The sequence below is a fragment of the Mirounga angustirostris genome, unplaced genomic scaffold (assembly GCF_029215605.1).
Source record: "Mirounga angustirostris isolate CCGP_5_RB_7025 unplaced genomic scaffold, mMirAng1.0.hap1 SCAF_17, whole genome shotgun sequence".
Taxonomy (NCBI): Eukaryota; Metazoa; Chordata; class Mammalia; order Carnivora; family Phocidae; genus Mirounga; species Mirounga angustirostris.
In genome coordinates this window covers 54,209,464-54,235,159 of record NW_026991725.1, presented here as the reverse complement: position 1 = coordinate 54,235,159, position 25,696 = coordinate 54,209,464, and the positions used below count along the sequence as shown (strand labels likewise).

General features: G+C 40.7%; 1 protein-coding gene across 6 annotated transcripts in view; it reads right to left on the bottom strand.

Annotated features, from left to right (window-relative positions):
- ZNF624 (zinc finger protein 624) overlaps positions 1–22,010 on the bottom strand; it is a 46,953-nt gene extending 24,943 nt beyond the window's left edge. For 3 of the 6 annotated variants that reach the window (XM_064583719.1, XM_064583723.1, XM_064583724.1), the window contains exons 1-4: positions 21,922–22,010; positions 15,246–15,416; positions 11,555–11,643; positions 7,942–8,007 (exon numbers count right to left, since the gene is read on the bottom strand). In XM_064583719.1, the coding sequence (XP_064439789.1) occupies positions 7,942–8,007; positions 11,555–11,641 (153 nt within the window). In that variant the 5' untranslated portion in view covers positions 11,642–11,643; positions 15,246–15,416; positions 21,922–22,010. Of the gene's footprint in view, positions 1–7,927; positions 8,008–11,554; positions 11,644–15,206; positions 15,417–21,921 lie in introns of all 6 variants that reach the window. The other 3 variants (XM_064583721.1, XM_064583722.1, XM_064583720.1) reach the window with 3 other exon arrangements.
- Between the last annotated feature and the right edge of the window lie 3,686 nt (positions 22,011–25,696).

Sequence of the window (25,696 nt, the reverse complement as noted above, 5' to 3'; positions counted from 1 at the left end):
CAAGATAAAAAGCTTTTGCAAAGCAAAGGAAACAGTCAACAAAACCAAAAGACAACCGACAAAATGGGAGAAGATATTTGCAAATGACATATCAGATAAAGGGCTAGTATCCAAAATCTATAAAGAACTCATCAAACTCAACACCCAAAGAACAAAGAATCCAATCAAGAAATGGGCAAAAGACACGAACAGACATTTTTCCAAAGAAGACATCCAAATGGCCAACAGACACATGAAAAAGTGCTCAATATCGCTCGGCATCAGGGAAATCCAAATCAAAACCTCAATGAGATACCACCTCACACCAGTCAGAATGGCTAAAATTAACAAGTCAGGAAACGACAGATGTTGGCGGGGATGCGGAGAAAGGGGAACCCTCCTACACTGTTGGTGGGAATGCAAACTGGTGCAGCCACTCTGGAAAACTGTATGGAGGTTCCTCAAAAAGTTGAAAATAGAGCTACCATATGATCCAGCAATTGCACTACTGGGTATTTACCCCAAAGATACAAAAGTAGGGATCCGAAGGGGTACGTGCACCCCGATGTTTATAGCAGCAATGTCCACAATAGCCAAACTGTGGAAAGAGCCAAGATGTCCATCGACAGATGAATGGATAAAGAAGATGTGGTATATATATACAATGGAATATTATGCAGCCATCAAAAGGAATGAGATCTTGCCATTTGCAACGACGTGGATGGAACTGGAGGGTATTATGTTGAGTGAAATAAGTCAAACAGAGAAAGACATGTATCATATGATCTCACTGATATGAGGAATTCTTAATCGCAGGAAACAAACTGAGTGTTGTTGGAGTGGGGGGTGGGGTGGGAGGGATGGGGTGACTGGGTGATAGACACTGGGGAGGGTATGTGCTCTGGTAAGCGCTGTGAATTGTGCAAGACTGTTGAATCTCAGATCTGTACCTCTGAAACAAATAATGCAATATATGTTAAGAAACAAAAAAAAAGAAGAAGAAGGTAGCGGGAGGGGAAGAATGAAGCGGGGGAAATCGGAGGGGTAGACGAACCATGAGAGACAATGGACTCTGAAAAACAAACTGAGGGTTCTAGAGGGGAGGGGGTTGGGAGGATGGGTTAGCCTGGTGGTGGGTATTGAGGAGGGCACATTCTGCATGGAGCACTGGGTGTTGTGCACAAACAATGAATCATGGAACACTTCATCTAAAACTAATGTTGTAATGTATGGGGATTAACATAAGAATAAAAAAAAAGTTCCAAAAAAAATAAAATAAATAAAAAAATAAATAAAAAGCTTCTGCACAGAGAAGGAAACAACCAACAACTAAAAGACAACCTACTGAATGGGAGAAGATATTTGCAAATGACATATCTGATAAAGGGCTAGTATCCAAAATATATAAAGAAATGATACAACTCAACACCCAAAAAACAAATAATCCAATTAAAAAATGGACAGAAGACATGAACAGACATTTCTCTAAAGAAGACAGATGGCCAACAGACACATAAAAAATGCTCAACATCAATCATCATTAAGGAAATGCAAATCAAAACTACAATGAGATACCACCTCGCACCTGTTAGAATGGCTAAAATAAAAAATCCAAAAAAGAACTGTTGGTGAAGATGTGAAGAAAAGGAACACTTGTGCACTGTTGGTGGGAATGCAGCCTGGTGCAGCCACTGTGGAAAACAGTATAGAGGTTCCTCAAAAAGTTAAAAATAGAACTACCCTATGATCCAGGAACTGTATTTCTGGTTACTTACCCAAAAAATATGAAAACACTAATTCGAAAAGATATACGCACCCCTATTATTATTGCAGCATTATTTACAATAGGCAAATTATGGAAGCAACTTAAGCATCCATCAATAGATGAATGGATAAAGAAGATGTGGTATATATAAACATACATACAATGGAATATTATTCAGCCATAAAAAATGAAACTTTGCCACTTGCAACAACATAGATGGATCTAGAGAGTATAATGCTAAGTGAAATAAGCCAGTCAGAGAAGGACAAATACCATATGATTTCATTCATATGTGGAATTTAAGAAACAAAACAAACGATCAAAGGAAAAAAAAAAGAGAGACAAACCACGAAACAGATTATTAACTATAGAGAACAAACTGATGATTACCAGAGGGGAGCTGGGTGGGGGGATGAGGGAAATCGGTGATGGGGATTAAGAGTACACTTATCATGATGAACACTAAGTAATGTACAGAATTGATGAATTACTATATTGTACACCTGAAACAAATACAACACTGTATATAACTATCCTGGCATTAAAATTAAAAATTAATACAAAATAAATTTATACCTTAAGGAACTAGAAAAGGAAGAGTGAACTAAATTTTTTTAAAGCAGAAGAAAATAATGAATATTAAAATGGAGATAAACGAAATAGAGAATAAAAAACAAAAGAGAAAATCAACAAAGGCAGAAGTTGGCTCTTTGAAAAGATTACAAAAATTACAAACCCTTAGCTAGACTGACTAAAGAGAGAAGACTCAAACTGCTAAAATCAGGAATGAAAAAGGAGACATTACTACTGACCTTCCAGAAATAAAAGGATTATAAGAGAATACTAGGAACAATTGTATGCCAACAAACTAGAAAATCTAGATAAAATGGGCAGATTCCTAGAAAGACACAAACTACCAAAACTGACTCAAGATGACATAGAAAATATGAATAGATCTTTAATAAATAAACTTCCCACAATAAAAGCCCAGGTTCAAGTGGCTTCACTGAATTCCACCAAACATTTCAAGAAGACTAATACCAATCTTTCACTAATTCTTCCAAAAAATTGAAGGAAACAATTCTCAACTCATTCTATGAGGCCAGGATTACTAAAACAAGACAGGTGTAAAATTTAAGGTAGAGCCAGATAGAATTCAGTCTGATCCAGTTTGAATCCCACAACAAAGAAAACATAATATATGCACAGCCAAAAGGAATTTATCCCAGGAATACAAAGTTCCTTTACTATCTTAAAATCAACCAAGGTAACACACCATATTAACAGAATAAAGAACAAAACCCACACAATTATCTTACAGACTCAAAAAATTATGTGACAAAACCCAACAAGCCAGAAATAGAAGCAAACTTCATCAACATGATAAAGACCATCTATGAAAACACAAATCTAACATCATACTTAATGGTGAATGGCCATATGCATTCTCCCTGTGATCACAAATCTCACAAAGATGTCCTCTCTCCTTACTTCTATTCAACACTGTACTTTAAGTTTTAGCAAGAAAAACTAGAGAAGAAAAAGAAATAGAAGGTATCCAGGGGGCACCTGGGTGGCTCAGTCATTAAGTGTCTGCCTTCGGCTCAGGTCGTGATCCCGGGGTCCTGGGATCGAGCCTCGCATCGTGCTCCCTGCTTCTCCCTCTCCCACTCCCCCTGCTTGTGTTCCCTCTCTCGCTGTGTCTCTGTCTGTCAAATAAATAAATAAAATCTTATAAAAAAAAAAAAGAAGGTATCCAGACTCGAAAGGAAGAAGTAAATTTCTATTTGGAAATGACATAATCTCTACTTACAGATGATATTATCTTGCATATAGAAAACCCTAAAGAATCCACACACATGCACGTGCAAACAAACAAAAAACCCTTCTATAAATAAACTAGATCAGCAAGGTTCAGGACACAAGATCAATATACATAAGTCAACTATGTCTATACATTACCAACGAACATTCCAAAAAAGAAATTAAGAAAAAAATCCATTTAAAATAGCAAAAAGAATAAAACACTTAGGAATTAATTTAACAAAAGATGTGCAAGACACCCAGTACAAATGACACAACATCACTGAAAGAAACTGAAGAACACCTAAATAAATAAGAAGACATTCCATATTCTTCCTACTAGAAAACTTCATAGTAACACAGCAATACTTCCCAAATTGATCAACAGTTTCAACACAAGCCCTAAGAAAAGTATACCTGCCTTTTTCGTAGATAGAAATGTTAAAAATTATCATTAAAACATTGGTTCTCTTCAAGTTAAGATTATTATTTTTTTATTTTTTATTTTATTTTATTTCAAATTAAGATTAAACAAAACTAGGGGTACAGTTAAGTGTCTGACTTTTTTTTTTTTTAATATTTTATTTATTTATTTGACAGAGAGAGAGAGACAGTGAGAGAGGGAACACAAGCAAGGGGAGTGGGAGAGGGAGAAGCAGGCTTCCCGCAGAGCAGGGAGCCCGATGCGGGGCTTGACCCTGGGATCATGACCTGAGCCGAAGGCAGACGCTTAACGACTGAGCCACCCAGGCGCCCTAAGTGTCTGACTCTTGATCTCAGCTCAGGTCTTGATCTCAGGGTCATGAGTTTAAGCCCTGCATTGGGCTCCTAGGCATGGAGCCTACTTAAAAAAAAATTAAAACTAAGCTCGGTACTTATAAACAGGATGCAGACTTTAAGAAAGAGCCAGACAGAATCTTCTGCCAAGGACTCCCTGTCAGAACAAAAATAAACCACATGAATTATTCACCATGTCAAAAATAATGGTATTTTCCTACAGTTCATGATTCAAAGTCTGAAACTATTAATATTTTCACCTTAAAATTTTTAAGTCTGAACTGTTATATCTTAAAGGACAATTTTAAGAATGATTGGCCCAGTATTAAATTTTAAAAAGGCTATATAAAAATTATGTGTAAGAGTCTCAGAATGTATTTTCTCATAGAAGCAAAAAGAAAAGCCCCCTTTCACATAAAATATTCTTGGAATAAAACCAACTTCCAAAGTGTAATTTTAAAAAACTTAAAAACATGATTCTAAAAAAAAGGAGCTGAACTTCAACATAATCTTTTTTTATTTTTTATTTTTAAAGATTTTATTTATTCATTTGAGACACAGAGATACAGAGAGAAAGAGCATGAGCAGGGGGAGAGGCAGAGGGAGAGGAAGAGGCAGGCTCTCCGCTGAGCCAGGAGCCTGATGTGAGGCTCGATCCCAGGACCCCGGGATCATGACCTGAGCCGAAGGCAGATGCTTAACCATCTGAGCCACCCAGGGGCCCCAACATAATCTTTTTTTAAACCATGATTATCTACAAGAGAGGAGGCAAGAGTATAAATGGGGAGAAGACAGTCTCTTCAACAAATGGTGTTGGAAAAGCTTGGCAGCTACATGCAAAAGAATGAAACAGGACCACTTTCTTATACCCCACACAAAAATAAAGTAACAATGAATTAAAGACCTAAATGTGAGACCTAAAACCATAAAACAACTAAAAGAAAACAAAGGCAGTAAACTCTTGGACACTGGCCTTAGCAACAGTTTTCTGGATCTGTCTCCTCAGGCAAGAGAAACAAAAGCAAAAGTAAATAATTGGGACTATATCAAACTTAAAAGCTTTTGCATAGCAAAAGAAACCACCAACACAAAAATGGGAGAAGGTGTTTGCAAATGATGTATCTGATAAGGGGTTAATATCCAAAATATAAAAAGAATGCATACAACTCAACAAAACCCCCAAATAATCCAATTAAAAATGGTCAGGGGACCTGAACAGACATTTTTCCAAAAAGGCCATGTATTTTCAGATACATGAAAGGATGCTTAACATCACTAATTATCAAAGAAATGCAAATCAAAACCACAATGAGAAAATACAGCCATCAGAATGGCTAAAATAAAAAAGACAAGAAATAACAAGAATTGGCAAGGGTGTGGAGAAAGGGGGACACTTGGGCACTGTTGGTGGGAAAGCAAGCAGGTGCAGCTGCTATGGAAAACAGTATAGAGGTTCTTCAAAAAATTAAAAATAGAATACCATATGATCCAGTAATTCCACTGCTGGCTATTTACCCAAAGAAAGTGAAAACACTAATTCAAAAAGATATGCACCTCTATGATTATTTTTTTTTTAAGATTTTATTTATTTATTTATTTGAGAGAGAGAGTGAGAGAGAGCATGAGAGGGGAGAGGGTCAGAGGGAGAAGCAGACTCCCTGCTGAGCAGGGAGCCCGATGTGGGACTCAATTCCAGGACTCCGGGATCATGACCTGAGCCAAAGGCAGTCGCTTAACCAACTGAGCCACCCAGGCGCCCGCACCTCTATGATTATTGCAGCATTATTTACAACAGCTAAGATCTAGAAGCAATCTAAGTGTCTACCAATAGATGAATGGATAAAGAAGATGTTATGTATAACACACATATACATAAGTTAAATACTACTCAGCCATAAAAAAGAAAAAAATCTTGTCATTTGTCGTAACATTGGTGGACCTAGAAGGTATTATGCTAAGTGAAATAAATCAAAGGCAAATACCATGATTTCGCTTATACAAACAAAAAAATGAACAAACAAAAAACAGAAACAAACTCCTAAATACAGAGAACAAACTGGTGGTTGCTAGGAGGGGAGGAGGATGAGTGAAACAGGTGAAGGGGATTAGGAGGTACAAACTTCCAGTTCTAAAATAGATAAGTCACGGGGCGCCTGGGTGGCTCTCAGTCGTTAAGTGTCTGGGATCGAGCCCCACATCGGGCTCCCTGCTCCGCGGGAAGCCTGCTTCTCCCTCTCCCACTCCCCCCGCTTGTGTTCCCTCTCTCGCTGTGTCTCTCTCTGTCAAATAAATAAATAAAATCTTAAAAAAAAATAAAAATAAATAAAATAAATAAGTCACAGAGAAGAAAAGTATAGCATAGAGAGTATAGTCACTAATATTGTAATAACTTTGTACGGTACCAGATGGTAACTACACTTATCGTGGTGAGCACTGTCTAATGTATAGAGTTGTCTAATCACTATGCTACACACCTGAAACTAATATAACATTGTACGTCAACTATACTTCAACAAAAAATTAAAAAAAAAAGTAAACCCCATAATTCTAAAAGTATCATCAACACATGCTGAAGATTGACTTAAGTCATTAATGAGAGATCAGCTGCTTGATGAAGCTGGTTCAAAGAAGACACAAAAACAGTTGTCTCTTGATAGCAGAAAAAAGAATACCAGAATAGACATGTCTAATATGACACTGAAAGGGTATACATTTACCTTTTACCTTATTTCTTATTTCTAAGTTTTAGATAATTTTTCTTAACATAATTCATAAATTTCTGACTTTGATATTTTTTGGAAAAATCTGGTGGATTCTGTACTCACAAATAAGAAAGCTTAACAAATGATAATGAAATAAAAAAAATCTAAACTAATTTAAACACAGCTTAAGAATGTTCCCACTCGGGGCACCTGGGTGGCTCAGTCGGTTAAGCAGCTGCCTTTGGCTCGGGTCATGATCCCAGGGTGCTGGGATCGAGCCCCACATCGGGCTCCCTGCTTGGCGGGGAGCCTGCTTCTCCCTCTCCCTCTGCCTACTTGTTCTCTCTCTCTCTCTGTCAAATAAATAAATAAAATCTTTAAAAAAAAAAGGAATGTTTCCACTCAAGTTGATGCATTCTTGGTATTTTTTTAAAAAAATATTTTATTTATTTATTGAGAGAGGGCGTGAGAGAGAGGATGAGCAGGGGAGAAGGGCAGAGGGAGAGGGAGAAACAGACTCCCAGCTGAGCAGGGAGCCAGATTCGAGGCTTGATCCCAGGACCCTGGGATCACGACCTGAGCCAAAGGCAGATGCTTAACCGACTGAGCCACTCAGGCTCCCCATTCTTGGTATTTTTAATGGTATTGAGTCTCACAATGCAAAGCAAGAATCAGAGGATGTGATACAGGATACTTTATCAATTAGCAATGACGATGTGACTATCTGCCATGTTAGGGCTGCCACCGCTGAGAGAAATGAAATCTGCCTAATTGATGGTACCAGTCCTGGGGTTACTACACCTATCAAGCAAGATGGTGTTCATTGTCAACCTGCCAAGAACTAGGAACATTAAGAACTATGGGGGCAGTAAAAGAGGCCCTTCTCTTTCCCCTTACATACATGTTAAGTATTACCTTTACCAGTTCCGGCTCTTCTGCCTGAAGGTGAAGTTCTTCATCTGGCTGGGAATCTTCTGGATTCTGAGGGGATACAGGATAAGATCTTTCAGTGATAGGCTGCCTATGACCTACAGCAGAGCCTCAACAAGCAACATCAGTCCACTGTGGATGTGGCATATATGGGATAACCTCTTCTACTGTTTTATTTAGGGCTGAAATTAATGTCCCATAGTAATATCTAATTATAATCTTCTTTGACTTTGTTTAAGACAAGGACAAACACAAGACCGAGAAAGATATAACTGCATAGTTTCTAAAGGAGGCTTCCAACAAAGAACCTATCACAACAAAAATAAATTTATAATAAGAGGCCTTCAGATGCTACATTATTTTCCCTCTCCATGTAAGGTTGAAATGTATTTCTTCAGAAAGTATCTATCTTGCTCAAGAAGAGTACTCAAAACCTACTAACACTATGTATTTTCCACAGTAGAAAATCATTAGTGCTTTGGGGGCCAGGGGGAACAGATATCTCACAGTCATTCAGGAGGTATTTCAGGGACTTCTCACTATATTGTTTTCTTCCAAACCTTATAAACTGTATCCCCATGAGGGCCTGATTTTATAGATGAAATAGTCTTTTATTCTATCTTTCTATTAGTACTTAACAATTTTAGGTTTTGTGTGTGCCATTTAAAAAACTATGGGTAATACAACTGTTTAAAATCCATTGAGAAAAAATGTTATCTTAGTTCTTCCCTCCCAAGTTCTTATCTAAAAAATATAAATATTCAACTTCCAGAAAATGTGAACCTCAACCTCTGGTAGTTAGGGATGGGTTTGACCATGTCAATACCAGACAAATACTTTGGATCTACTGATCAAGGGCAACATTTTGGTTTTTATTTATCTTTTATTTCTCTCTCTTTTTTTAAGTAGGCTCCACGTAGAGCCTAACACAGGGCCTGAACCTAAGACCCTAAGATCAAGATCTGAGTTGAGATCAAGAGTCAGATGCTCAACCAACTTTGGGATCTCCTATGTCAGAAAGTCACTGCTAAAATACAGCTTTTATCACATTAACACCCATCTCAAACACACTCTCACACACATACATATGTATACTTAAATGTCTTCAGGGAAACATTAAAAGATTCAGCTTAAATATCTAATTCAGTCCTGTCTTTCATAACTTTCCAACTGGAATCACTAGCGCACCCCACTGTTCTCTGCCACGGGGCCTTGCCCTTGAACTCCCTTCTCACTTGAACCACCCTCACAAATTCTTGATGACAATTTAAATCCCACTTGTAACTGGGTACCACCTTAAGTCTAACTGTCCTCAAGAGGTTTCTCATGGACCAATTTTGCCCATAGTCATGTCCCATTTCTTTTATTTCATGTTCCATTTCTTTTATTTCAGCAACTATCATTCACCTAAATAAATTATGTAACTCTTTCTTTTGTATGCCTTAGCTCAATGAGACTGTAAGCTCCCTACAGCCAAGCTCCGTGTCTTAAACATCTTCTTTCTCTCCATGTCATCTATTAAGCTTGGTCACTTTTTTTTAAATTAACATATAATGCATTATTTGTTTCAAGGGTACAGGTCTGTGATTCATCAGTCTTACACCATTCAAAGCACTCACCATAGCACATACGTTTCCTAATGTCCATCACCCAGCCACCCTATCCGTCTCACCCCCCTCCACTCCAGCAACCCTCAGTTTGTTTCCTGAGATTAAGAGTCTCTTATAGTTTGTCTCCCTCTCTGATTTCATCTTGTTTCATTTTTCCCTCCCTTCCCCTATGATCCTCTGTCTTGTTTCTCAAATTCCTCATATCAGTGAGATCATATGATACTTGTCTTTCTTTGACTTATTTCGCTTAGCATAATACCCTCTAGTTCCATCCACGTCGTGCAAATGGCAAGCTTGGTCACTTTTTTTTTCTTTATTTTATTATCCCCCCTTTTTATTGTTATGTTAATCCCCATACATTACATCATTAGTTTTAGATGTAGTGTTCCATGATTCATTGTTTGTATATAACACCCAGTGCTCCATGCAGAATGTGCCCTCCTCAATACCCATCACCAGGCTAACCCATCCTCCCACCCCCCTCTCCTCTAGAACCCTCAGTTTGTTTTTCAGAGTCCATCATCTCTCATAGTTCGTCTACCCCTCCGATTTCCCCCCCTTCATTCTTCCCCTCCTGCTATCTTCTTCTTCTTCTTTTTTTTTTTCTTAACATATATTGCATTATTTGTTTCAGAGGTACAGACCTGAGATTCAACAGTCTTGCACAATTCACAGCGCTTACCAGAGCACATACCCTCCCCAGTGTCTATCACCCAGTCACCCCATCCCTCCCACCCCACCCCCCACTCCAGCAACCCTCAGTTTGTTTCCTGAGATTAAGAATTCCTCATATCAGTGAGGTCATATGATACATGTCTTTTCTGTTTGACTTATTTCACTCAACATAATACCCTCCAGTTCCATCCACGTCGTTGCCTATGGCAAGATCTCATTCCTTTTGATGACTGCATAATATTCCATTGTATATATATACCACATCTTCTTTATCCATTCATCTGTCGATAGACATCTTGGCTCTTTCCACATTTGGCTATTGTGGACATTGCTGCTATAAACATCGGGGTGCACGTACCCTTTCGGATCCCTACTTTTGTACCTTTGGGGTAAATACCCAGTAGTGCAATTGCTGGATCATATGGTAAGCTTGGTCACTTCTTTTTTTTTTTTTTTTAAGATTTTATTTATTTATTTGAGAGAGAGAGAATGAGAGAGAGAGAGAGCATGAGAGGGAGGAGGGTCAGAGGGAGAAGCAGACTCCTCGCTGAGCAAGGAGCCCGATGCGGGATTCGATCCAGGGACTCCAGGATCATGACCTGAGCCGAAGGCAGTCGCCCAACCAACTGAGCCACCCAGGCGCCCAACTTGGTCACTTCTTAATGGGTAGAAAAGAGGAGATCACTGACAGTGGGCACAAGGGGAATGGTCCCTCTTAATTAAGAGGGTGTGTGGGTCTGTCTGTGTATATATATTTTTTTCCCAAAATTTCCTAAACAAAATGTCCAATTTAAAATATTCCATTCTTGGGCGCCTGGGTGGCTCAGTCGTTAAGCGTCTGCCTTCGGCTCAGGTCATGATCCCAGGGTCCTGGGATCGAGTCCCACATTGGGCTCCCTGCTCAGCAGGGAGCCTGCTTCTCCCTCTGCCTCTCTCTCTCTGTCTCTTATGAATAAATAAATAAAATCTTTAAAAAAAAAAATTCCATTCTTCTACCCCATAAATAACTGAAATTTCCTGGGGACAATACAAATTTAACATCAAAAGTAAATTTCCTAGGCTGCCTATCTATCAAAAACAGCAAAAAGTATTTTTTGAAAGATCATGTGTCTTGATATTTGCTTCAATATGTATAATGAATCTTTTTATAGATTACAAGCTTTACTATGATGAACCCAATTTTCATGGATGAAATAATTTGATTCAGTTACCAGAAGGGGTGTGGGTAAGGTAGGGAAGTCACAGGCTTCAAGAAAAATAGACATGCTCTGAAACCAAGAGGCAGGTCAGGACCAGAGGAAACCCCAACTTACCAGAGGTCCAACTGAAAAAACCACAGCAGCCATAATCTCTTCCTCTGGGTTCCTCTCTCTGGCAAGAGTGGAGTCTTGCAATGGCATATCTGAGTAAGAGAAAGAAATAAGGTGTGAACACCCATCCTGCCTTGGAAATCTCAGACTTATCTAGTTGGAATCCTGACATTACAAGTAAGCATGACTTCCCTAAAGAACACAAGATTAACTCCCAAGATCAGTGAGGAAAAAAGATCCTTGCTCCTGGAGATCTTGACATTTTAATACCATTAAATGTGGTCATGGCTAGCAGGCCAGACATTGTACAAGGTGCTTTTAATTTGAACTTCACATCAATCCAATGGGAATTATATTCCTCTTCCACTGATCAGGAAAATGAAGCTTAGAGAAATTACGCTATTTACCCAAGGCCATGCACGACCCCAAATCGGTCTAATTCCAATGCCCACAACTTTTCCATTAAATCAACTTGCTATATGATGTGAAAGGAAATAATTCAATCGTTCTTTGCCACAAGCACCCACTCATCTAAAAATAAAACAGTCTAAGAATTTCTTCCTCCTGCCTTTCATGTGACGATCAATTTGCTAACATTTTCAGAGATTTCAGCTTCATGTAAAGAGAACACCACAACTTCCAAACTTAAAAGAAGTCCTGACATGCCTCTCTCAATCTCATATTCAAATAGATCTTTATCTACTCATTCCGTATCAGGCAAACCTAAATAAAAAGGAAGCAGGGGGGAAAAAAAAAGAGCCTGATGTTTGTAAACATTCTCTTAATAAGTGCATAGTTGCAGAATGATGCTGCAAGACATAAAAGAGCAATGGCGCAGTAAGAATTAAGCTTCCCAGATTTTGTGAAATTCTTTTAAATGACAGTTTCCTAGGAAGTCTGATGCTCTCACCATGCAGTAGGGCTTTTGGGGCCCAAAAGAATCTACGCAGGATTATGCTGAATCTGTCCCTGCCTTACGTAGACAATTTGTCTCCATTAAGAATTCACAACCAAGAGCTTTGTATTCAAAAGTGTAGTCTGAAGAACAACAGCATAAACATTACTGGAGAGCGTGTGAAAAATGCAAAATTTGAGGCCCAACTCCAGAACCTATTGAATCAGAATCAGCTTTTTATTTTTATTTTATTTATTTATCTATCTATTTATTTATTTTTAAAAGATTTTATTTATTTATTTGACAGACAGAGCGAGAGAGCACAAGCAGGGGGAACAGTAGAGGGAGAGGGAGAAGCAGGCTCCCTGCCAAGCAGGGAGCCCGATGAGGGGCTCAATCTCAGGACCCTGAGATCATGACCTGAGCTGAAGGCAGACACTTAACCATCTGAGCCACCCAGGCACCCCCAGAATCAGCTTTTTAATAAGATCCCTAGCTGATTCATATGCACACATTAAAGTATAAGACAATATGGGTCTAAAAAGATCATGCCAACAAATGGACAACCTAGAAGAAATGAGTAAATTCCTAATACATACAACCTACCAAGACTGAATCATGAAGAAAGAGAAAAATCTGACACACTGATTACTAGTAAGGAGATTGACTCAATAATAAAAAGTCTCTCAAAAAACAAAGTCCAGGACTAGGTAGTTTCATTGGTGAATTCCATCAAACATTTAAGAAGAATCAATACAAAACTTTCTCAAACTCTTCCAAAAAACATAGAGGAAGGAACACTTCCAAACTCATTTTACGAGGCCAGCATTATTGCGGTATCAAAACCAGGCAAAGACACCATAAGAAAAGAAAATTAGAAGTCAATAACCCTCTTGAACATAGATGCAAAATTCCTCAATAAAATATTAGTATACTGAATTCAACAATACATCAAAAGGATCATACACAATGATCAAGTGAAATTTATTCCAGGGATGCAAGAATGATTCAACATCTGCAAGTCAATCAATGTGATACATCACATTAACAAAATGAAGAATAAAAATCATATGATCATCTCAATAGACGCAGAAAAAGCACCTGGCAAAATCATCATCCATTTACGATAAAAACTCTCAACAAAGGCCATATATGACAAGACCAGTTAACATACTCAATGTGAAATGATAAAAACTTTTTTTCTAAAATCAGGAACAGAACAAGACAAGGATGCCCTTTCTCATCATTTATAGTCAGCATAATACTGGAAGTCCTAGCCAGAGCAATTAGGCAAGAAAAAGAAATAAAAGGCATCTAAATTGGAAAACAACTGTTACTATTTGCAGATGACATACTATTATATGTAGAAACCCCTAAAGACTCTGCCAAAAAACTGTTAGGATAAACAAATTCAGTAAAGTTGCAGGATACAAAATCAACTTATAAAAATCAGTTGTGTTTCTATATACTAATAATGAACTGTAAGAAAGAGAAATTAAGAAAATAATCCCATCGGGGCGCCTGGGTGGCTCAGTTGGTTAAGCGACTGCCTTCAGCTCAGGTCATGATCCTGGAGTCCCGGGATCGAGTCCCACATCGGGCTCCCTGCTCGGCAGGGGGTCTGCTTCTCCCTCTGCCCTCTTCCCTCTCGTGCTCTCTGTCTCTCATTCTCTCTCTCTCAAATAAATAAATAAAATCTTTAAAAAAAAAAAAAAGAAAACCTCATTTAAAAAAAAATAATAAATAAATAATCCCATTTACAATTGCATCAGAAAGAATAAAATACCTAGGGATAAATTTAACCAAGGAGGTGAAAGACTTGTACATTCAAACCAGAAGACATTAAATGGAAAGATATTCTGTGCTCATGGATTGGAAGAACCATATTGTTAAAATATCCATACTACCCAAAGCAATTTACAGATTTAATAAAATCCCTATAAAGTACCAACAACATTTTTCACAAAACTAGAACAAATCATACTAAAATATCCTCAAAGTTTCCTCAAAAATAGTACTACATTTTCCAGCAATTCCACTTCTGGGCATTTATCTGATGGAAACAAAAACACTAACTCAAAAAGATATCCACACCCATATGTTCACTGTAGCATTAATTACAATAGCCAAGAAATGGAAGTGTTTGTTGACAGATGAATAGATAATGTGACACACACACAGGAATATTATTCAGACATAAAAAAGAAGGAAATCCTGCCATTTGTGAAAACATGGATGGAATAAGAGGGCATTATGCTAGGTGAAACAAGTCAGACAGATATAGACAAGTATCATCTCACTGTTATGTGGAATCTAAAAAAATAAACCAAACAACCCCACCCCCCAGCCCCAAACTTGAACTCATAGATACAGAGAACAGATTGCCAGAGATGTGGTGAGCAGTGCATGAGATGGGCAAAGGTGGTCAAAAGCTATAAACTTTCAGTTATAAAATAAATAAGTCCTGGAGATGTAATGTACAGAATGGTGACTATAGTTAATAATATTGTATTATATTTTTACGTTGATAAGCATAAATCCTAGAAGTTCTCATCACAAGAAAAAAATTTGTAACTATGTGTGGTGCTGGATATTAACTAGATTTGTGATGATCACTTTGCAATATATATAGAATCATTATGATGTATGCCTGAAACTAATATAATGTTATATGTCAATTATATTTCAATTAAAAAATAAAGTAGTATCTCTGTGGATGAAAAAAAGAAAGCAAGCTCTTACTATAACACACATACACACCCTAAAATAAATCATCATGCCAGGGGGTGGGGAGGGCACCTGGGTGGCTCAGTTGGTTAAGTGTCCAACTCTTGATTTTGGCTCAGGTCATGATCTCAGGGTGATGGGACTGAGCCCCATGCGGGGCTTTGTGCTCAGTGGGGAGTCTGCTTGAGGTTCTCTCTCTTCCGCTCCTTCTGTCCTTCTCCCCGACTCTCATGTGCTCTCTCTCTAAAATAAAATAAATAAAATCTTAAAAAAAAAAGAAACTGAATACATGACACTCTAACCATGATGCAGATTTACAAATGTTAAGTCTGGAGTGAGGGGGGAAAACCCAGTCACCAGGGAATTAAAATAGACCCTCCTGAGTACCTATTAAGTCAAAGAGAGAACTTTAATTGCCAGTGAATTAGAAAATAAAAACTCATGGGTCGCCAAAACTTCTAAAAAAAGATAAAATTTATATCCCTAAATGCATGCAACTAACATTTTTAAAAAGAATAAAAATATTAAACATTCAACTAAATAAGAAAAATAATTAACAAGCAAACCATAAAGAGAAATAATAAAGAAACTAATAAATAACGAAGCAGTTGACATAGGCAGGAGCTGATTCTCTAAATAATGAAATATATATGCCACTGGCCAAAGAAGAAAATATACCAATAAACTAAAAATAGAAACAAGAAAGGGGCTATAACAGGGTGGTTGGGTGATGGACACTGGAGAGGGTATGTGCTATGGTGAGTGCGGTGAATTGTGTAAGACTGATAAAATCACAGACCTGTACCCCTGAAACAAATAATACATTATATGTTAATAAAAATAATTAATTAAAAAAGGAAAGGGGCGAGGCACCTGGGTGGCTCAGTGGGTTAAGCGGCTGCCTTCGGCTCAGGTCATCATCCCAGGGTCCTGGGATCGAGCCCCGCATTGGGCTCCCAGCTCTGCGGTAGGCCTGCTTCTCCCTCTCCCACTCCCCCTGCTTGTGTTCCCTCTCTCACTGTCTCTCTCTCTCTGTCAAATAAATAAATAAAATCTTAAAAAAAAAAAAGGGGCTATAACATATAAATCATCTTAAAACTGTATGCCAATAAAAATAAAGTTTCCCGAAGAACAATTTTTGTTTAAAAATTTTCTAAGACTGACTCAAGCAGCAGGAAACTTATGTAGGCCAATGTAGCAGAGACTGCTAATTGCCTTCCAACATCCAGTCTCCCCTTCTGTATTGACAAAGGCTTGAAATCTCAGCTGGAGGGTGCCTGGGTGGCTCAGTTGGTTGGGCGACTGCCTTCGGCTCAGGTCATGATCCTGGAGTCCTGGGATCGAGTCCCGCATCGGGCTCCCTGCTCGGCAGGGAGTCTGCTTCTCCCTCTGATCCTCTCCCATCTCATGCTCTCTCTCTGTCTCATTCTCTCTCTCAAATAAATAAATAAAAAATCTTAAAAAAAAAAAAAAAAGAAATCTCAGCTGGACATAAGGTCATCCAGCTAGAGACATTTCCCAGCCACCATGTAGGCAGGTGTGCCCATGTGACTAAATTACAGCAAATGGGATTTGAATAATAGAGCTGATGTCACATCTTTAAAAGGGAGCTGCTTGGCCTCCAGTTCTTCGTTTCCCCTTCCAAAGGCCTGGAATGCAACGGGATGAGAGTGAGTCAGCTGCTACCATAGGAAAGATAACGCCCCCAGGTGGTGGTGAAACAAAAAGATGACTGGAACCTGGGTTTCCAGATGACCTAATGGATGAGAGCTGCCTACCCTTATCACTGCCTGCCACCTACCAACTCAGACTTTTATATGAGAAAGAAATAGGCTTACTTGTTCAAACCACATAGACTTGGTTAAAGCTGAAAAATTAATTTCCTAATTAGTAGAATGAATGGTCACGAAAGAAAAATGTAAAGTTCTCTGGTAAGCCTGGGAGAGTAGGGTTTAGTTAAATCAAGAAAACATGTGCTTGTCAGGGCACCTGGGTGGCTCAGTAGGTTAAGCATCTAACTCTTGGTTTCAGCTCAGGTCATGATCTCAGGGTCATGAGATCGAGCCCCGGAGTAGGGCTCTGCACTCGGGGCGGAGCCTACTTCAGATTCTCTCTCCCTCCCCTTCTTCCTCTGCTCCCCGCCTTCCCCGCTCATGCTCTCTCTCTCAAATAAATAAAATCTTTTTAAAAAAAGAAAAAGAAAATGTGATTCTCTTAAGACTCGGGCGCCTGGGTGGCTCAGTCGGTTGAGCGACTGCCTTCGGCTCGGGTCATGATCCCAGGGTGCTGGGATCGAGTCCCACATCGGGCTCCCTGCTCTGCGGGGAGCCTGCTTCTCCCTCTCCCACTCCCCCTGCTTGTGTTCCCTCTCTCGCTGTGTCTCTCTCTGTCAAATAAATAAATAAAATCTTAAAAAAAAAAAAAAAAAGACTGTAGAGGTTGCTTTTGGGCAACCAACTTGAACAATGAAATCTTGAGTGAGGTAGAAGGGCCCACAGTGACCACCAGGCTGAATACAAACACACCCATTAGGCGACCCACCTCAAAACATCCATAAGCCCTGGCTGACCAATGGGTTACTTACACCTGGATACAGGCACCAAAAAGGGAAAATTCCCTATGTTCCCATACCTCCTCACCATCCCCCTTAACTCCAGCCCCCCACCACTGCCTCCTTGCGGACAGTCTCTCCCTTGCTGTCCCGCCTGCCATTCCTTTGTAGTGTGTTTAATAAACTCCTTTGTTCTGCCTTGGGTGAATTTTACCACCCTCGCCACCAAACTCTACGTGATCAGGTCACCCCACATTTGGTGCCCCCCATCTGATCAGAATACCCCTACATGCAGTTTGTTCCATGACCCTGGGGCTTCGCTATGCCCAATGAAAAGATTTTGGTGAAAGAGAAATAAGAAGTTGAGGGAGGAAAAACACAGTGGAGTGTGAAGATAAGACTTGGATAAAGAATGAATAATCTGGGGACGCCTGGGTGGCTCAGTTGGTTAAGCGGCTGCCTTTGGCCCGGGTTGATCCCAGAGTCCTGGGATAGAGTCCCACATCGGGCTCCTTGCTCAGCAGGGAGCCTGCTTCTCCCTCTCTCTCCTTCTGCTTGTGCTCTGTCAAATAAATAAAATCTTTAAAAACAATAAAAGAATGAATAATTTGAGAGGATTCTTATACTGAAGTCTCAAAAGTTACTAATAAAAGTGCTTTTCCCATACACCAGTATTTCTCTACCTTGTTTTAGGTCATGGATTCCTCTGCAAATCTAATGAAAATGACTCTTCCCCCAGAAAACTCGTAAGTATAATTAGAAAACTCCCACATCTGGGATGCCTGGGTGGCTCAGTTGGTTAAGCGTCTGCCTTCCCCTCAGGTCATGATCTCAAGGTCCTGGGATCAAGTCCTGCATTGGGCTCCTTGCCCAGTGGGGAGCCTGCTTCTCCCTGTGCCTGCCGCTCCCCCTTCTTGTACTCTTTCTGACAAATAAAATCTTTAAAAAAATAGAAAAATAAAAAGAAAACTCCCACATCTTAAAACAAGATGCAAAAAGCTCACTAGGCATGATTTTCATTTATTTTATTTTATTATTTTTTTAGAGAGGGAAAGAGGGCATATGAGTGGCAGGAGTAGTGGGGATGGAGGGCGGAGGGGGAGAGGGAGAGGGAGAGAATTTTTTTAAAAAGATTTTATTTATTTATTTATTTGATAGAGAAAGAGTGCAAGCAGGGGCAACAGCAGAGGGAGAGGGAGAAGCGTGAGCAGAGAGCCTGATGTGGGGTGGGGCTCGATCCCAGGACCCTGAGATCATGACCTGAGCTGAAGGCAGTCGGGCTTAACCGACTGAGCCACCCAGGCACCCTGAGGGAGAGAATCTTAAGCAGGCTCCACGCCCAATGCAGAGCCCAAGGCGGGGCTTCATCTCATGACCCTGAGATCATGACTTGAGCAGAAATCAGAGGTCAGCCGCTTAACCAACTGAGCCACGGAGGCACCCCCTAGGCATGCGTTTTAGAAAGGAAATTCTTTGGCTCCTTCCAAGATCTAAATCAGAATCTCTAAGCGTGAAACACAAAAGTCTACATTGTCAACAAGTACCTCAAGTTCACACCTTAGAAATATTGTTCTAAAGCTAACTCCTAAACCCCAAATTAAAGACTCTTCTTTTCACATGGGAAAATCCAATTGAAATACGTTTTACCAAGATCATTCTAGAGCCTGAGTTTCTGCTTCAAGCCTGGTGCTTCTTGAATCACTCTTCATTTCAGTTTAGAAACAACACTTGTGGCAAGTTCAAACACAACTTAAGACAAAAATTGAAACTGTTCTGGGGAGCCTGGGTGGCTTAGTTGGTTAAGCGTCTGACTCTTAATTTTGGCTCAGGTTATGATCTCAGGGTCGTGAGATCAAGTCCTGCCTCGGGCTCTGCACTGGGCGTGGAGCCTGCTTAAAATTCTCTCTCTCCCTCTCATCCCACCGCCCCACCTCTTAAAAAAAAAAAGGAAGAAGAAAAAGAAACTATTCTAACAAATAGTAACAAGACTGCATGTGGATGCCAGTAGGAGTTACAGATCTATTTCAGAATCTGACCTTGTCCACAGAATAATGCACATGCATATGATGCTGCATATTATTTCAGGGAGTTTGACGATTGACTTCAACTCCCCCCCAACCCATATACTCACCCTCAATTCAAGAAATCCAGTTTTACAAGGTTTGAAAGAAAAAAAAAATGGGCTAAAAGAATAAATAAAACCATTTTTTTCCAAATACAAAAGTGGACCTACAAAGAGTGACTTAAGACATTTTCAATTCCAAAGAACTACAGTAATGGTTTTCTGCATCTTTAAAAACTTATTAAGAATGACATGAGGGGCACCTGGGTGACTTAGTGGGTTGAGCATCTGCCTTCTGCTCAGGTCATGATTCTGGGATCCTGGGAAAGAGCCTAGGTCGTGCTCCCTGCTCAGCGGGGAATCTGCTTCTCCCTGTCCCTGTACCTTTCAGCCCTGCTTGTGTTTTCTCTCTAGCCCTGTTCTCTCTCAAATAAATAAAATCTTAAAAAAAAAAAAAAAAAAAAAGGAATGACCTGAGTTATCATTTCTTTTTACATTTGTAAAGATTAATAAACTCCTCCCTGGCAATATGCCATATAGATAATGCTAGCCAAATATGTTTAATACCAAACTGTGCCATAAACATCTTTTAAATTTTTATAATCAGAATAACCAACACTATTTAAAATTCAAGATATTCAGCTTGATCTCAGTTACGTAAAAATAATGCATAGAGACAAAGACAGCAAGTGAATAAGCCAAAACTCCCCTGTCACCTCTGAGTGCCGGACCTGTGATGTTTTACACTTCCTTCTACTTTTCTACACTTTCCAAGTAGACAATCAGAAGGACCTCTACATACACAGGAGTTTGGTGTAGGGATAAAATGCCACAGTGGCTGTCCACACCCCCAGGTTCTAACTTTGGTTTGGCTACTGTGGAAATACGTCCACAGGCAAAATCACTTGATCAGTTTCTCCTTTCACCTCTGACATCACACATTAGATCATCTACGCCAATACTTCTCCAAAGTCATAACTTCCTAGATATTTGTTTCTGGATATTGTGACTTCACCCAAGCCCTGTCTTCCCAAGCACTGCGGAAGTACCAAGGACTTGAAGACTTTCTCTTGCTGTGGATCCTAAGCCAGCTTTGTTATTTTATTTTATTTTATTTTTTAAAGATTTTATTTATTTATTTGATAGAGACACAGCGAGAGAGGGAACACAAGCAGGCGGAGTGGGAGAGGGAGAAGCAGGCTTCCCGCCGAGCAGGGAGCCCGATGCAGGGGCTTGATCCCAGGACCCTCGGATCATGACCTGAGCTAAAGGCAGACGCTTAACCACTGAGCCATCCAGGTGCCCCGAGTTTTATTTTTATTAAAGATTCTATTTATGTCTTTGAAAGAAAGCGAGTGAGAGAGCACACGAGCTGGGGGTGGGGGGGCATTGGGAGAGGGAGAAGCAGGCTCCCCGCCGAGCAGGGAGCCCGATGCGGGGCTCGATCCCAGGACCCTGGGATCATGACCTGAGCCGAAGGCAGACGCTTAACGACTGAGCCACCCAGGCGCCCCCAGCTTTGTTATTTTAAAACAATGAAGGGGACCATGTTCTTCTTGAGGACTTCAGCGCCACGGACGAGTCCAGCATGTCCCAACCAACGCAATGATGCCATTACCACGTCAGGGAGAGACAAGTGATTTAAAGTGATTAACTGGAAAAACTGCCTCGGGTACCGAAAGACAGGAGTTCATCCACCTGTCAGGTCACCAGGTGTGACACCGTTCCATCCGCGCCGGTTCAGAAGCCGGGAGCGAGCCTCTCCTTCCTCCGGTCTCGCCCCCTTTCCCGAAGAGCGCATCGGGGGTCCCCCTCCTCCCTCCGTCAAAGGCGCGGGACTGGGAAGAGGCGGCCCGCCCCAGTCGAACCCTACTGGCCGGGGCCCCGCGCCCGGCGCTCCCCGACCCCAGCGCCGCGCCCGCCGCCGACGGCACCGACGGCCCCCCAGCCAGGCCGGGGCGGGACCGAGCCAACAGCCAGGGAGGAGGCCCAGCCGCAGTCCCCTCTCGGGTGGGCGTGTCCGCCCAGGGACCCGGGCTCTGGAGGGACCGGCCACGCCCCGGACGCCGCCAGGAGCCAAGCGCCGAGAGAGGGGCGGCAGGGAACCGCGGCCTGGCGCCGGGGGCAACGAGTACCTGGCGGCCGAACTGAGGACAACTGAGGGCACTCGCAGAGCAGGGCGGGAACGCTTCCAGCAATGGCGCCGGCTTGGCGGGGCCGGCCTCCGGGCTAGCCAGTGCGCCTGCGCAGCTGGGGCTCCCGAACTACAGTGCCCAGAATCCTCAGCGCGGAGCTTTTTTTTCTTTCTTTTTTCTTTTTCTTCTTCCCCTCTTTTGTCTGCATTTAAGAGGGAATTGGCTGTGTTTATCGACAATTTGGGTGACCGAAAGAATCCAGTTAAATTCAACAAGCTTGTATTGAGAGGCCACAACTATATGTCAAGCATTATTAGCATGAGCGATGCAAAAAAGAATGACACCACCCCTTGACACTGAACATTTCGGTGGGACTAAAGAAATAAAGTCAATGCCAGAAGATACAGGGCTTCTGTAAATTAGCTAAAACCTCAGATGCCGGTAGAGTTGGTAAGTGCGTGTGAACACTTTTGCCTGTCTTTCAAGTTCTTGACTGAAAAATCGATAATGCCTTCATTATAATTTCTGGGCTTTTGAACTAGAGCTTCCTTCTCAGCTCATCCAAACAAAAAATAATAATATTTATGTTCATTTATATTGATATGTATTTTTATATCTTATTTATATTGATATTTATTATCTTATTATATATTATAAAGCATGTTTTCCTTTGCCTCAGTTTCATGGTTTAAATACCCAGAGGCCATATTTTCCATAGTGAAACAGACTCCGTAAGAGCTCTAAGCAGCTTCCTTCAAAGAAACCCTTTCCTCCCTAACCCACTCCTATTCTGTGTGCCTTGGATTGTCTGCTGCTGTGACTGTGTATGAGGCCCACACAGGGTGAGACCCCTGCATATGGGGATCTGCAGGGAAATACAAAGCTCAGTGAAACTGAACACTGTAAAACTGGTCTCTTGGGATCTCAAAGAGCCAGTGGATACCTCTGGAGAAAGTATGAAATAACCCAGTGACTCTTGAACTATGAGAGGAAAAAATATAAGTGGGAAATCAAACTACTAGAGATAATAAATATAACTGAAATGAAAAAAACCCCCACTAGATTAGATGAAGAGCAGATTAGACACCGCAAAAGGGAAGAATCATGAATTCAAAGACACAGAAACTGTCCAAAATGAGACACAGGGAGAAAAAAGAGGGTGAATGAACGGAGCACCAGTGAGTTATAGAGCAACATGAAGTAGCCTAACTATGTGTAATTAGAATCCTAGAAGGAGGGGAGAGAGTGAGGGAGTAGAAAAACATTTGGAGAAATAATGACTAAATACTTTCAACATTTGATGAAAATTATAAACCCACAGATCCAAGAAGCTCAGTGAAATTCAAAGAAAACACATGAAGAAAATCACACCAAGGCACATCATGATCAAACTGCTACAAACCAGTAATAAAGGAAAAGCTTAAAAACAGCTAGAGGAACAAAGATATGTGTTTATTGGGTTCAAAGATAATTACTTTTCATCAAGAAAAAAAAAAGGCAAGCAGAGAACAATGGAGCACTTTGAAAGTACTGAGAGGAAAAAAAAAAAACCTGTCAGCCCATAAATTTATACCCATCAAAATATTGTCATAAATGAAGGTGAACTGATAGTAGGATGAGATGGACTAGGAACACTTCTCTCTGTATCTCCCACTAGTTATAGCTAAAAACCCTTGATAATATATATATAAAACATATAAGAAAACTCTGAAAGTTGGACAGAAGGCAGGCCAGCTAGGGATCTTGCAACCTGGGGAAAGACGCAGTGGTTTAAGTTTTCTACATTTTTGTTTTGCCTCATATACCCTGATCTGGGTGCTGGAGAAGCTGGTGACCCATTATTCCAATGGGCACAGATACAAAAATAAAAATAAAAATAAAAGCTCCAAGGAAAGCCTGTCTCTTTCCAGCAACGGACCAAGAAAAGGGCAGCCTAGAATGACAGAAAATCTTTAGGAAAATAACCACTCTGCTTTAGCCGAACACCACAGAAAAAAACTGTGGTCCCACCTCATCCCCAGCAGCAAAGACTGAGATGGGGGGTGCCCTTCTGTCCTTGCCCAGGCAGTCTGGGCAGCTGTGACTTTCCTTCCCACCCACCTACTAGTAGTATTGAGTGTCCCCATGCACAATGTCAGTGACAACTATATGGAAGTAGTAAGAGAATGCCTCTCCCCTCCTAGACAAGGTGTTGTTAATGGTGATGTTCTAGTGGGGAGCCTGAAATTCTACCCCTGCTCAGCAGGAACAAGAAATTCCCCTCCCCAGAGCTGTCAATAGAAGCTGAGTCACTTGGACTTGAATTCCCACCAAACAATAACAGTACAGTGGTGAACTTCCTTCTCCCAGCAGAGTGGTGTCAGGGGAGGCCTGCTAAAACACAAGATTCAAATAAAAATCCAAGGGGTGCCTGGGTGGCTCAGTTGTTAGGCGTCTGCCTTCGGCTCAGGTCATGATCCCAGGGTCCTGGGATCGAGCCCCGCATCGGGCTCCCTGTTCCTTGGGGAGCTTGCGTCTCCTCCCACTCCCCCTGCTTGTGTTCCCTCTCTCGCTGTGTCTCTCTCTGTCAAATAAATAAAATCTTTAAAAAAAAAAATCCAGAGGGTCGCAGTACTTAAAAGTGTCTCCAAATTTGACCAAAGACATAAATCTTCAGATTCAAGATCCTAAGAAAATGCCAACCAGGATAAACACAAAGATGTGTAGTCTAAGACAGATCATAATCAAACTCCTGAGAACTAAAGATGAAGAATAATCCTGGAAGCAGCAAGAGAAAAAGGACACCATACCAATAACAGAAAAACAATTCAAATGACAGTGGACTTCTCATCAGAAACCGTGGGGGCCAGAAGGAGCTGAAACAACATTTTTCAAGTGCTGAAAGAAAGTAACTGTAAGCCCAGAATCTGAGTTTATTTTTTTTAAAGATTTTATTTATTTATTTGAGAGAGAGAGAATGAGAGAGAGCATGGAAGGGGGGAGGGTCAGAGGGAGAAGCAGACTCCCTGCTGAGCAGGGAGCTCGATGCGGGACTTGATCCCGGGACTCCAGGATCATGACCAGAGCCGAAGGCAGTCGCTTAACCAACTGAGCCACCCAGGCGTCCCAAGAATCTGAGTTTAATCAGTGACAACGCAGCAAAAATTCTTCCCATCATGTTTCCACCCTTGTACTGCAATTTAAAGGTACATTGGAACAAGAAGATACATTGTTTCATATAACATGTGCTAAAATTCTTCCTGAAGATGAACCAAAAACTATTTGATGGTAACACTCAATAATTTAAAGCAGAGAAATTGGAAGACAAGCTAAAAGTGAAAGAATGAGAAGCAGCATGGGTTAAAACAGATGCTCTAGAAAAACAAAACCCTAGTATGTAGTATATAGTCAAACAAGTGCCTTCTGATTGCGTTGGCGACAGATGGTCTTTATTTGAAGATGTGCAGATGCTAAGATAGTGCGTGAAGAGGTTTGCCAGGCACAGAAGGGTCAGAAGGGTTTCCTCTCTTGCACCCTGGCAGTCAGAGCTGGCTCAGAATAATGCATAGCCAAGAAAACCTTGGATGCTTACTGCAGAGATGCTGAGCTGGTTTTCCAGATGGGCATTAGCTTTTCATGGTGGAATGTGTCAGGGCATGGGGATGCATTTTTTTCTGGATTCTATAGAAAATACATACTTTTTTTGTGCCATACAAATCAGTTACACTTAAAAATCAAAGTTTTCTCTATCTCAGTTTCATAGGAATAACAAATTTCTGCATTACCTCAAGATTCG